Consider the following 15075-nt stretch of genomic DNA (forward strand, 5'->3'; position numbering starts at 1 on the left):
AGAAGCACGCTTGAAATAATGCAATAATGCACAACGTAACTATATTTACGAGCAGATTTGGGAAATTCAGTCAATTCGGTCAATTCGGTCATTTTCGGTCATGAAGCGAACCTTGGCGTTTTACCTGAGCAAAATCCAAAATTGAGTCTACTGTCGTAGCATTTTATGTAGCTCATGCAGCAGGCAGGCAATTATTGTAGTACACCTCATATGGCACATAGACCAGGCTGCAATTTACATACTTAAAGGCAGTTCTAAACAAGCTCCGCGATATTCTTCAGTGCGAACTCAAATATAGATAACAATTATTAGCATAGTTTATATATATATATATATATATGCTGCCGCCCCCGAAATCCACGAGAAAGTATTATAGAATAGCAAATATTGTTATTATGCGTACCTCATATGTCAGTTATGAACTTTTGATGTAGTAACCAGACGAAGCCAAGGTTACGAACCATTAGTTTCGGCTTACAAGGAATGTACTAATAATGATGATGACTTACAATATATTAAGGAGGCGAAAGATATTTTCTTCTTCTTTGTTATAGCTTTAGAAATTACCATTAATCACTGTAGAGTATTTGCTTTGATGCTTTGTGGCGATTCTGAGATATAAATTTTACTTTTCCCTTTGGTCGGATTAAGATTTTCTTTTTCTCTCCATTACCCTTGAGTCCAATTACTTTTCTCTTCGCCTCTTCTTTTGGTCTTAAACATATCTTACTTTTAAGTTTTTCCTTTTCAAGATCCTTCTTTTACTTGACTTTCTTTATGAATATATGGTCCTGTGTTTCTTATATATTTTTTTTTTTTTTGAGTTTTAATTGCTACCGTTTCTTCTTTAGCCTGTTTCTCGGCTGTGACCTTAGCGGCGTCCTCATTCAATCTAGCTAACTAACTGTGTTATCGTCTTTAAAAGTTTTATTAAACCACTTGAAGCCTCTATGCATTTCATTACTTGCAATTTTAGAGGTGTGCATAGTCTCGTCCTGCATGGCTTGTTGAAAGCTGTTGGAAACGAAAACTGCTGAATATACAGAATCGCGGTTAGGGACGTTTAGGGCACACTCTTAAAGTCTCGACAAACTTTTTTCTAATTCTAAAGCGTCGTTCATATCGTCACGTGGCGGAACTACACGGTTCGCCATACCTATTATATAAGCTTCCTCAGCACGTACTTCCCGTCCAGTCAGAATTAAATCAAGAGAACGCGATAGCCCAATCCTAGCTGGAAGACGGGCAGTACCATCATCTATTACAGGTAAGCCGTATCGATGATTAAAAAAACTCAACACTGCAGACTGTTCCATAACTCGTAAATCGCACATTAATGACAACTCCAAACCATTGGCCATGCATTCAACTTGAATGCCACACACTACAGGTTTGCAGAATTGGCGTCGTGTGGCCCCCACAGATCCTTCAGGCATCATAAGGATTTCCGTGTTGATAGTACTTTCGGGTTCATTGGTCATTTCATTGGTATATCGAAACCAGAACAACATGAATTTCATTCAATAACTTGCTATAAGCGACGCATCATCCTTCTGAAAAGCATTAAATGCGTCACAAAGTCTAGCAGCAGTTTGTGTGTCTATTATAGGATAGAGTTGCTGGGGCCGATTAACACTAATTGCAGTAATTTTTTTCTCTCTTTTTACTAAAACTGTGTCTTGTTTGATGGACTTGAACTCTACATTTTTCTTACAGTCGTGCTCTTTAAAGATACATTTTGCCGAACTGATTTTACGAGTTATTTGCGAGACCTTTGCCTCAGTCATTATGTTTTGCAGATCTTTTTTTTTTTTGTCCTTATAAACTTCGTTATACAAGAAAGAAAAAAAAAAAGAAAAAAAGAAAAAATTTAAAAAATTCAAAAGTACCAACTACGGCGCCGTTCATGTAATCACTTAGTTCATTAAAAGCTAATCAATTCGTTACCTCTTACCGATACAGCTCACGGTACGATGCGGTCTCTGCTATAAATATTTATCAGTAGTTTTGGTCGGTGAAGCGCTCACAGCAATGCAATACGCAACGATCGTTGAAGAGTTTAAGTCACTACTTTTAACCTTGTGTTTTTGATAGATATGCTATTTCAGATTTGTTCATTCATTGTACACAAATGCATAAATATATCTAACGTCTACCGTGTCAAGGAATTTTTTTTATCCTAAGCATACAATGAGTTGAGTTTCAAGTCACTTACATTATGTGATAGTAAATAGAGGAGAGACATTATTGCTTTGCCATATATATTTTTTCGTTTGTTTGTTTGAAAAAATTTATACTCAACAAAATTCGAAAGCGTTTCTAAAATTTTTGTTTTCATTGCCTTTTGAAATCCCCATCTCCGAGACCATTGATATAAAGATGCAAAAAATTAATTTCAAGTTAAAATCGTTCAATTCTGTAAGTAAGTCGGCTTCGTCAACGATATATTCGCGATCCCCATCGCTGCAAGCCGATCATAACAATCCTCCTAACAATCCAAGTCAATCCGATGAAAGTCACGTGCAACCAAGAGATGAATGCTTTTGCTATCCAGAGCTTAGCAGCAATCGGAATTCACAAGAATATCAAAGTTTACAAAGTCTAGAGGAATATGTGAGCTTATCATCGACCACTTCCACAGCTATCAGCACTGACAATCACAGCCGCTCTAGCAGCAATGCGCAAGCAAATACATCTTCAGGTTTAAATTCGCGTTTGGGGGAAACGTCAACATGTTACGCATCCGCTGCCTCCAATACGTTAATAGTCCTTAAGTCACCTACGTATATAAGGACGTCTAGCGGTTTGCAAGTTTCAGAAAATTATCCTTTTACGTATGCCACATATGACAGTCTAATGAATGTGCCGCCTTTAGATAAAGTGTCGTTAAATTGCTGTGAAAAATGTTCCAAATACGATCTCCTTAGCGATGACACGCACAAAATATGTTTGCAAATAAGTAAAATCTTTGGTGAACATTTGCAACATGCTAACAATGATGCAAAGAATAAAAGCGAGGTAATTTAAAAATATATTTTAAAAAAAAAAAAAAAAAAAAAAAAAAAAAAAAATCAAACCAAAAAATGACATAAATAAATAAAAGGGAAATAATTGATTTTTTTTTTTTTTTTTTTTTTTTTTTTAGCTGAAGCGGTTATCTTTTGAGGATTCGGTTGTCATTAATTTAGAGAAATTGGAAGCGGAGGTAAGCGAACGTTTAGAACGTTTGCGACGCAAAATCAATATCGATCATCGACCGGGCAAAAAGGATGAATTGCTAAAGTATCGTAAAAATATCCATTCATTTATTAAAGTAGCTTACCGCGAAGAGAAGTTTGACGTTCACGGTTTATCATATGAAGGCAAATCGCACAAGCAAATGTTCGATTTGATCGATGCAAGCATGCAAACGAACTCACAGTCGCAAATGTACGTCTTGAGTGACTCGTCGATGCAAGAACGATCTCATTCTCGAACCTTCGATGTCGATGACTCGAAGAAAGAGAATTTGAACGTGAACAATGGAAAAGCCGATATTAAAGTAAATGTAATTCTATTATCAATTTAATCTGTTTCTAAACCGGTCTCTTTCTCTTTTCTCTCGTTCTCCCTCGTATACAGATGGCTGATGTGGAAGAAAAGCACGAGGTGCGTCAAATAGTGATAGTGTAGTTCTTAGACAGAGTGACAGGAATATAGAAATTTCTGAAAATTTTATATGATACACAAGTGATATAGGGTGTGTGAAGAAAGAAAAGAGATAGTAATAAAATATTTGGCAGATGACAGATGAATGAAAGATAAGAAGAAGAAGAAGAACATTATAAGGCCATATGTCGATGGGGCTAACGGTTAGGAAGAATGCGATGGTAGTGAAGCGAATGTTAAGCACAGTCATCGGCTAAGTATATAGCATATGAGAATAATTAGATTTATAAGGTGCTACAAGAAGTAAGGGAAAGGGATCGACGATAGAGATTATATGTGGAGAACATATGGGCATAGAATTGTAAAGAAAATCACTGTATTGACCGACAATATCCTCAATCTTGTACATTATATATTAAACGAGTTTCTTTTTGATTCTTTTCCACGCATTCATTTACGTGAAGCTTGATGACGCACCAGTCGATATTTCGAGAAGGCAAGATGAAATTGAAGAGCTTAAGAAACAGCTCGCTCGCATGGAGTTGGAAATGCAGCAAAAGTTTCAGCATAACAATGAGATGGTGAAAGAGTTACGCGATGATCTGAATAATGCAGTTTTTAAAGTGACCAAGTCAGACCTACATTCATTTTTACTTCGTACTTTAAAATTTTTTTCAGGAAAATTTTGAAAATTTTAATAGGAAAAGAATAATATCCAATAAAAAGATAAAAAAAAAAAAAAAAAAAATTTAGATTCGGTGTCAAAAAATTCATAAACTAAAATATCCAATTGCAAATCTAAACTATATGAAGAAATTAGGATTAAGTCAAGTCGCAAATTTTGCTGTTTCGCTAATCTAACTTATCATAGTAAGCCATTCGTTGCTATTGGTCCGGCAGAGTAATATACAAAAAAAGATCAATGAGTAAAAAGCGATTTTAAAAACGAATAAACTTTTTTATTAATCCCCCCCGGGGTTTCTATTTACCATTTCAAAATCGAGTTGTCTCCGATTTGCTCACAATCTGAGAGTCTTACACTGAAAAGAATTTCGTTCGACTCTATGAATTTTCTATATGAAAAAGCGTTCAATTAGAATGCCAATGAACGAAGCATGTATGTTGACGAGACTTCCTTTCGTTCTAGTGGTGGCTTAAATGTCGAACATTCACGAAAATGTTAAAGGAAACGTGTATATCGCAAACGTGTATAAGTTATTGATTTTTTAGTTTAATGCATATTTTGATCAATGGTTTAGGAATGAAGGTCGAATAGCACAGCTTTTTGGCTGTAAGTGTAAATATTGTCTAAAGAAACGAGTAAGAAAATTACCGTCGTCGCCGTCGTGGCCGAATCTTTTATACTCATCAAGGTTATCCTAAACGAGACATAAATAATGAAAACTAAATTTTCATGCTTTATAATTTGGAGTGGGCAGGGCCGATTTTTTCTATTTGTCGCATAAGCGTGTCCTTCCCAACTCTTTTGCAAATTTATAGGCAATTTCTTCATTTTCGCTAACGGGAGAATATTTACCACGGATACTACACAGTTGTGCAGGCAGACGAAAGCTTCCTGAGCTCTCCTTCTGGGTGTTACAAACATTTTGATAAAATGAATATACCCCTTAATGCGTCGGTGATGGGCATAACAACATACGGAACGATTGGTTTAAATTGATTGCCAAAACTACTTGATAAGGTGGTAAAGTAACTTAAACGGATACCGTAAATACCTTTTGATCCTCATCTCAATAAGAAATATGCAAAATTTCTGAACTTTTTAATGTGCTACTTAACATGAGGTACGTTGTGCTTAAGTTTGTGAAGAATTCTCAATGACTTTTACCTGTATTGCGATGCGTAAGACATCTTGCACAATTAAATGGAGTCAATTTAATTTTCTTGACTTTCATGGCAAATTAATTTAATTATCTTATATTTTCAACGTTTCAATCAAGCATTAAATGCCAGGGCAACTAACGATTAAAATATTTAATTATTTAAGCAATGTACGAACGCGAAACACTGTCGGATTCAAACGTTGCCGCCATATTTTATCTTACACTGCTTCTCATATAAGGTATGTTAAGTTTGTGTGGATTTGTACAACACCTAGAAGGACTTGACGTAGGCTCACCATTTTATAAGCTGACAGATTCAGAATCACTTTCTGAATCAATTTCAGCTTGTCTGCCCGTCCGCCTGTCCGTTCTTACTTTCCTCACATAAATCATTATATGTATAGGTGTATAAGCAAAGAACTAGCGTAGGGTATTTAACATTTTTAGTTGTTTTTAAATATCATTTAAATATTCAGAAGTATATAATATTGTATATAACATCCGCACCTGCATTAATATTTTATACACAACGTACAATTCGTAACCATTAATTAGATATTTATTTGGATGATATAATAAGTATCTGTTCATATATATACAAACAACAATAATTCCTAATAGACGGTTATTGATATAATTTCATTTATTGAGACCGGTGGCCATAGTTAGGTTTATTAAAAATTTTAAAGAATTTAAATTTTTGCAATCATCAGTTTTGCATTGGTCAGCTGTCTATGTGAAGATGTCAATAGCCATTCTTTAGGCTCAGCAACCAAGGGAACACCTATTTTAACTTTCTATAGCCTAGAATTAACGAAATATCATCAACAGTCTATTACTTTATACGGATAAAGTATATTGTGCATACATTACAAGATATGTATACATGTATCTATATGATGTAAATATCGGCAATTATATTTTTTAAAGATCCAAAAAAAAAAAAGCACCCAACAGCAGAAGTTTTGCTTTACATCCGATCTTAAAGTCTCGACTATCTATTGCTCTTCTATCCCTGTTGGTAATTAACTTATAAAAAAGTAAAATAGTTTGTATTTAATGGTTCAATGCTAATAATAATATGAAAAATTTGAAGGTCGATTTGTCCGAAAATATACTATACATTCATAATAGGATTTTTTTTTGTAAATCTGTTTTTAAAAGTTACATAGTAAAAACAAGAGTAATAATAGACATTTTATGATATAAAAAGAACAATATCCGAAAATATGATATATATTTACGATTTGAATTAATGAGAATATTTGCATTTGACGAACAATTTATAAATGTTTTATAAAGCAAAAAATAATGCAAAAGATTCGAATATCACGAAGCCGACTTTACATGATAATAATGTTTTCCTTCCTTCCTAAGATTCCCATTCGTGGCCTGTTTTTTCTCTCAATTATAATAATTTTCTTATAAAAAAGGATTATAGTTATGTAATTCATTGTTAGTTGGTTTGATTTCACTTGTATATGATACTAGTTTGTAAAAATATAAGGTTTGGCTATAATTTGTTTGAAAGGACGACACTTTTCAGGTAATTAATTGTCATGACTCAAACCTAGTACCGAGTCATTCATTTATCAATGGTTTAATAACCATTCATATAGAAAACGATAGAAACGAATTTAACATAATTGTTTCTTTCTTCCATTCTTCCATTTATAAGTCATATTTTCGGACAAAAGTCTAAATATACATGTATATGTTTTATTTCCATAAAAAATTGAAATGTTAGTTTATTATGGAACACCATTCATTTGCCTACATTCGAAACAGTGTTATTTTTATAAGCGTAGCACTTTAAATTAATTGAAATTAATTTAAGTGTAATATTAATTGAAAGAAATATAAACAATGAAAGCAACAACAATAATAATTATTTTAATAATAAAGCGTTCATTAATTTTATTTAGAACTACAACAGTGATATTATATTAAATTAAAAGCGAACGCAATTGTGGCTAGAAATGAAATTCATGAAATGACATAAGAATGAGAAAGACCGTCATATATATATGTATACATATAGATATATATATATATATATAGATCGATATGTACATACATATATATTGGTATAGATGGAAGCGTGGACATACTGCTCTGGTGTATTTTTTTCGTGACATAAATGTGCGAACGACAATGTGGTGGACGCCAAGTGATCATTAACAATAATATAACAACAACAACAATAACAACAAATGATTAAGAAACAAAAAGGAAAACAATTCGGTTTAAAAAAAAAAAAAAAGAACATAAAAGAATATTGCAATAAGAAGGAAAACTAATCTCTTATATAGATGCATAAAGAAGCAAATGATTGTAAACCGGTAGCTATAATATGCCATTCAAGCGCAATTATATTCAGAATAAATTTGTTCTTAAATGCATTTTTTTTGCTTACTGCACGTATAAAATATTTGTTTCACTCTTGCTTCCTTTGTTTTGCTTTTAATTAACTTTAATGAATTATTCATATTTTTTTTTCTCTGATTCACATACATACATACACCTGAGGAAATTGCGCTCCTTTAATATTGATCATGCAAAAAAACTATTTGACTTAGTCTACATATGTAGGGAAATAGCGAAGAGTTCACAGAAATCTTCCATCTTTCTCTTTTTTTTTTTTTGTGTCTTTTGACGTCGTTGGAATATATTAATTTGTTTTTAAATCCTATTCATTCATTTACCTCATTTCATTGATGTGATTAGAAAAGAAGGAAAAGCTAAAGGATTATAGAAATTGTCTGATAATTGTAAGCATCAACCTTGGTCCGGCAAAATTTTGAAATATCAATTGATTTTGAGTCAACCTTCACTAGCGAATCTCATTTTACAAATGTGTACTCATAGGAACGAGAGCAGAATTGAAACAACCGCGCATTCAGTTGCTTCAACACTTTCTTATGTAAATAAAATATTGAAGGAACAGTTAGACGCTATACAAGAATATCGCAGAAGTCTCTCTATATATACTGACTGTTGTTGCTTTAAGCAAAGCAATTCACCGAAAGTTCATTAGTTTTTATTTTTTTCCTCAGTGTACATTCAATATGGAAATAATTTCTCTAGAATTGTGAAGAGACATCGTACCACACACCACTTTCCACATCCTTCGCATCAAACGATTAGACGGGTTGTGGGCTTTTCCTAATCGGCTATCAACAGAAAGCTTGGCGAGGTATTGATGAATAAATGAATACTTTTCGAGAAAAATAAAAAGTTATTTTTGTTTTCGTGAACACACCTGGTATGAAAAACTCACGGACGCTATTTTGTTATTCGGAATTGGGAATGAGACGCTTTTGCATTTGCATTTGAATTGGAACAGTTTCCAACAGACGTTGTTCCTTGCTTGAATGAAAACATTCGCCAATCGCAAACTCCTCGTAACGGTGCTATTATGCAGAGATCTGACGACTATGCTCACCCCCAGGCAAGATCATTGATAATGGTCTGTTGTTCCCCATGCAAAGACTAAATCTTTCTGACTATATGTATGGCCGCATTACAATCTTGGACTATATATGCTAATCATAACATGTACATTTAGGCAGTGTTGCCAATTTGCAATAAAATGATACTATATTGCATATTATTTGGTCCATGCCTTGCATTTGCTTTTGGGTTTCCTCAGGTGTTAGGGGAGCTTCGTCGTCTGCGTTAAGCATAAGCAAAAGTCTAAGGCGCTTCTTCTTTTTTTTTTTTTTTTTTTTCTAAAGATGATTACAACAAAACCTTTGACGAGAAGAAAGATCTTTTATTTTTAAAGGTTTCGAGTACTTTTTTGATCCTATCTACGAGGTAATATTTGCAATTAATATTGATTTCTTTAAATTGTACTGACCATCAAAAATTCGTTCCAAATTCTAAAACAAATCCTACGCTTCCGTTTAGACTTAATGCATATCGCATGCTATTGAGTAAACTAAAAAAAAAAAACTACAGTCATATCTAATGAATAGTTCTACAACTATAATAACATAATACATATATGTATACATATGCATGCATATATGTATGTAAAACGTATTCATATAAAAGTGTACTCTATACTTACATTCATTATAGGAATATTTCAATTGTGAATTTGAAGAAAGAAAAAAAAAAAAAAATAACAAAATGAATGTGGAAGTAAATGAAAAAAAAAAAAAAAAAAATTAAAAAATGAATGCAGGGAAGAACTGGAAATGTAGATTTGACTGCAATAGCAACGAGTCTTTACATTCGAATGTTTATTTTAATTTTTTCATAAATGATAGTCAGTCATTATCATTATATCATAGGAAGGTGTGGTTTTCTTCGAAGTTATGCAAAAGAAATATTTTACATATTATTGCTTCTGATAAATACGTTATAATTATTATTACCACTTTTCATTAGTATTGATGCAAAGCGTATTTAATCTTATTTACTATCTCAAAAGGAGTTGAAATGAATTCAGATTTTATTAAGCAAAACAAACATTTTAGTGCTTATGTATGTTATGTCAAAAAAAAAAAGCCACAAAAGGAGGAAACTCTAATTAGTTGCATCTATGTAGGAGATAGGCACAAAGGTGCTAAGCCGTTTTATAGAAGTTGGAAGTTGCTTAAGCAAAATTATGATATAAGGCCATCAGAAAGAATGGGAATTAATGAGAAACGAGCAAAAACACTATAGTGGGACATGACCCATCCCTTTGTTATATTATACATTATATGTGTAGTAGTGTAAATGCAGAGTGTTCATGAAAGGACTTATATTAGAGGCTCCCCAAAATCTCAACTAAGATGGTCCAAATTTAATTTACATGGTTGAGAATTTATTATATTTTTTCAGTTGTTTTCGTCATAAAAAGGCAATGAATTGCACAACTTATTAGACGGAAATCGAGCTCAAACTCTCAAAGATGTTTACATGTGATAGTAAGGATCGATACGAATTGACTGAAAATGTCCATGTAATGTGACTGGGCATGAAGCGTGGATCTGCTACGACAATCTCGATTGAAAAAAGTCATAGGTTAGTCCAGCAGAGCCATCTACGTCAATAGTGAATGATTGAATCGTTGCCAAGCTAATATATATAATAAACTCTTTCGACACGGTATCGCCATCTTGCCAGAAAGATGGGAAAAAGTTGTAGAAAGTGATGGAAAATATTTTCATTAAGAAATATTATAACAATTTTTATCAATAAATGCCCCTTTCAAGTGAAAACATGATCAAAATATATATCTCAATATTGACTACAGGGCCAGAAGTTCGACGGACAGACGGACACATTGAGAAACAATGGATCGATAAGCTTAAATTGATTCGCGAAAAGCGAAGGTTCTGAAGCGATTGGTGCAATAAAAAGCGGGCGGGACAATCTTAAGTCATTTTGGGCGTGACATGCTTTCGCACGAACTTAATATTAATATTCTGAACCCCAAGTGGTGTAGAGTATAAAAATTTAAGAATTTAAAATTTGGTCTTTCGTACAATTTTTCGTACAATAGTAGTCTAAGAAGAAGTCTTAAAAATTGTCTTTTTTTTTCTTTTTTTTTTTTTTTTTGTAATTGGGATGGACACGCGGCCGGCTTTAAGTGATCTTCGAATTTAACTTAACAAAGGTGATAAGATAAACAATAAAAAATAAGTTCATCCTTTTAAGCAGAATTTTGAGATGTCAACAGAGAGACATGATAAAATTAATTCCACTGGTCACGCTAATCAACTGTTTGTCCATTTGACATGATCTCTCCGAATAGGTTTGCAAATATTTGAGAAATCTAATATAATCCCTTTGATAAATATATATACAGCTTCAGATATTAGTTATTTGCTTTTGTTTTAGGTGAAATTTTGTTTGGTTTTTCGAAGCAGGGCCATGCACAAAAATTTGGATAAAGGTTCACAAGTAGAATTTATTATTATTTTTTTTTTTTTTTAATCAATTTTTCTTTGATTATAAGAAAATTATTTTTTTTGATACATAGTATAATAAACTATTTTTTTTTTTTAATAAATGAAGATCGAAGTTTGTCTTCATTATAAGTAATTTTCCTTTTTGCCAATTAATTTTTCATAATAAGAGCCCATTAGCATTTAAGTTGAAACTAAGAACAGCATATAGCAGCAAATAGCATAGCAATTGAATGAAGAGCAAAAAATTCAAAAAATGTAAATTGTTGCATTTATATGAAAATGGCAATAATCTGAGCTTTCTCATACCTCGAGCAAATTTAACACACAATTCAGGTTTGAAAAAGAAAAATTATGCAAACATTTGATGATTGTGAGCAAGAAAAATACCAAAAGCAAGGAAAAAAAAAAAAATAAAAAAAAAGAGTAAAAAAGAAAAAGAAGAAAAAAAGAAGAATAAAAATAATAGCAAATCGCGGTATTTGAAGAAAAAACGTACATACGTAGGCATATAGAAGAAATTACCAGCGCACAAAAGTCTGCAATAACGCCTTTGTAAGACTTGATTACCTTGTGGCACGCCATCACAAACGGCAACATCATCCAATACCAGTGCGCAAAGAAGCACAATGGCCGCCAACTAATGCGTTTTATTAATATTGTTGTTGTTGTTGTCGTTGTTGTTGTCGTTGCTGTTATTCTTGTTGCTGTTGTTATTATTATTATTATTATTATTATTGTTGTTGTTATTGTTGTTGTTATTGTTATTGTTGTTTTGCACTTGATTGTAAATGTGCCTATGTTATATGCTGGAGGCATGCTAACTTGGTTTCTTTGGTTTCGTTGTTTTGCTTTTTTCCTTTTTTGTTTCTTTCTTTTTAACAATTTAATTTGCACCAATTTTGCGTTATATATATAATGGCGCATTTCAGTAATCATGCGATGCCACTGTTTTTTAGCTTTTTATTTAGTAATACGCTCAACATTAAAACGAGTCAAGTTAAAAATAAGGCAAGTTAAGATATAAGGCGTCCTCGCAAAACTGGTTACAGCGGCCATTTCGCGAAGACATTATCATCGGTACAAGTATACGCACGTAAACGTGTATCTTATTCATATCATAAAATGCACACACATATACACACACACATATATATATATATATATATATACAATTTGCTATGCATTATACGATATATATGGTTGAGGTGCAATATTTCTGGTAGCCAAGAGTTGATGTTGTGGCAAATCAACTTCTGTGTTTACTTTTTAAAGATACAAATCCACTTACTATTGAATGATTGCCGATATATATGTATGTATACTTGACAAAAAATCTTTGCACTCGCATACGAGACTTGTTTTCGCCATCGATATTCTTACCGATACTTGTATAATACGATACTCAAATGGGTTTAATGCACTTGTTATTGTAAATTAATAATTACGGTATTAATAGCGTTATTATAAACTGTTTATCTGACGTAGTAAAATGCTGCCAAGTATCAATCAACCAACCAATCTTAACGATCATTCATTTATCTCATTAAAATCGATCGATTCGTTTCGTTTCATTACGATTGCGTTTTTTCTGATATCATTTTCAATTTAACGCGAAAATCACTTTAGCCATTTTGCGAATTGTTACTTTACTACAGGATACTATTACATAAGTCATTTTTTTCAATTTACTTCTACATATACTGTTACGGGTTATCTATCGTACCTTTCGGTAGCAAATTGTTTGTTGTTACGAAATCTTACTTATTCTTACTTATAACAATTTCTTAACTATGTTTTTTTGGTTCATTTGTAAGCCTAACCTAGCGGCGTCTTTGCTTACATCTAGTTTCTCGATTGATCAAAATTTATCACTATCTTCAAAGTCCTCAATTTATATACATTTCACATAACAACTGTTCCCATGTTCCACTCATCATTCATTTTGTTGTAAACTAATTGCTTATTATTTACACAGCAGCGCTTCGTATTCGCTCCTGCTTATAATATTGCAAGAGATGATTCTAATTAAGGTGCAAGGTATAACAATTTTATACTGATCGTGGTGTGCGTGTGTGTAATTTCTTATAATAGAGAATATAATGACAACAATTTGAGAAACTGCATGTGTATGTACAAAATTGTAAATAAATAGAGTTATCCTCCTCTTTGACAACCCAGTTTCAGCAACATACGTAAAATAGAATTATCATCAAGGGATTTCATCTTTCACGTTATTCTTGATGATGTGCATTGACCAACTAGAGCATGCGATTTTTCACTGAACTTTTCTAAGTGGGGAATATCCCCAAGTCAAGTTACGGTCCAGCTATCCACCCACTATGTACAGACAAATCATCGAAATTTATCTCAAAAAAAAAACAAGTGCTGTATGACGTCCCGTGAACGATATTTAAGTGACGTTGTATTCCACAAGTAATGCCAAGGTTCAAACAATATATTGAACAACTAAGAAAATCGAATCTTTGATAGCCATAACCATGATTTTTGAAGAGCAGGAAAAGAGCTACATGGACGGGCGAGGCCGATTTTTGTTATTTTCACAATAAAAATGCAAAGTTATATGGTATAGGTGTCGTGCTTGTTGAGTAGCAAGCAAAAAAGATGAAAGACGAATGTATTTACAAATTTTTGTTGCATAGACATGTGGGCATTGTAGGCGTGTTCTTTGAAAAGTTTGGGTTATTTTCAAATGCTTTTGCAAGTTTTCAATCGATATCTTCATTTTTGCGAATGCGAGAATGTTTATCACAGATATTATTCAGTTTAGCAGGCGGTTAAATAGATAGATGAAAAGACGAAAATGCTTAGATGCATTCGGAATTTGAAACCGGCCAAGAATATATATATATATGTACTTTATGTGCTTTTTGAATCTTTCATCTGCGCGTTATAAAAATTTCGAATAAAAACTAAATCATGATACGCTATAACATTGGGTAAGCGCAGTCAATTTTCAACGTTTTAGTACGCGTACAACCGCATCGCCCATAGAAGAATATACGGTCAAATTTTTGTTAACTTATCTGCTGTAGTACCAACCTGCGTGCAAGAACTTGCAAACAGACAGATGGACAGACGGATAGGGAGACATGCTTAAATCGATTCAGAATTTGATGCTGGCCAAGAATATATATACTTTTTGAGGTCTCTGAAGTTTCCATCATCCTTCGGTGATGGGTATAAAACATAAAATTGCTTCAAACCTCAATCAAAAGTATATCTTGTTTACCTTTATTTTCGAAGTTCCAAAATGGATAACCGTACATATTTTTTGAAAAGAAAATAAAAAAATCAATATGTAAGTCATATTTCCGGACAGAGAAACTATACAGCAAGGAAATTACTTTCAGAATTATAATTAGTAGCTAATTGTGTAAAAGCGTCGTGGTGTAATCCGCTTGTATATCCTCTTTCCGATTGCTCAGAAAAGCCTCGAAATTTTCAATACTTTTATATCTAATTTGCGATCTACACAAGATAATCGATTCGAAGTGAATTAGGGACTGCTGTTGAAGTTATTTTCATCTGCATTTCACTTCAAGCCAGATTAAAAATGTTTATCATATCCCAGGGTTGTCTTAAGACGACTAACTGTACGGAAGGTTTCTTATCAACTTTAAATAAAAACTTTTGTACGCTTTAGCTGAATATCA

At 32.7% G+C, this 15075-nt stretch overlaps 1 protein-coding gene across 1 annotated transcript; it reads right to left on the minus strand.

The window, feature by feature from the left end:
* Positions 1 to 896: 896 nt before the first annotated feature.
* On the minus strand, positions 897 to 1481 carry LOC119644559 (enoyl-CoA hydratase domain-containing protein 2, mitochondrial-like). The gene is made up of 2 exons (XM_038044146.1): positions 1094 to 1481; positions 897 to 1030 (listed from the first exon to the last, which is right to left on the minus strand). Exons 1-2 carry the CDS (start codon positions 1479 to 1481, stop codon positions 897 to 899), a joined length of 522 nt encoding a protein of 173 aa, XP_037900074.1.
* Positions 1482 to 15075: the final 13594 nt, after the last annotated feature.

Source organism: Glossina fuscipes, unplaced genomic scaffold (genome assembly GCF_014805625.2).
Source record: "Glossina fuscipes isolate IAEA_lab_2018 unplaced genomic scaffold, Yale_Gfus_2 0, whole genome shotgun sequence".
Taxonomy (NCBI): domain Eukaryota; kingdom Metazoa; phylum Arthropoda; class Insecta; order Diptera; family Glossinidae; genus Glossina; species Glossina fuscipes.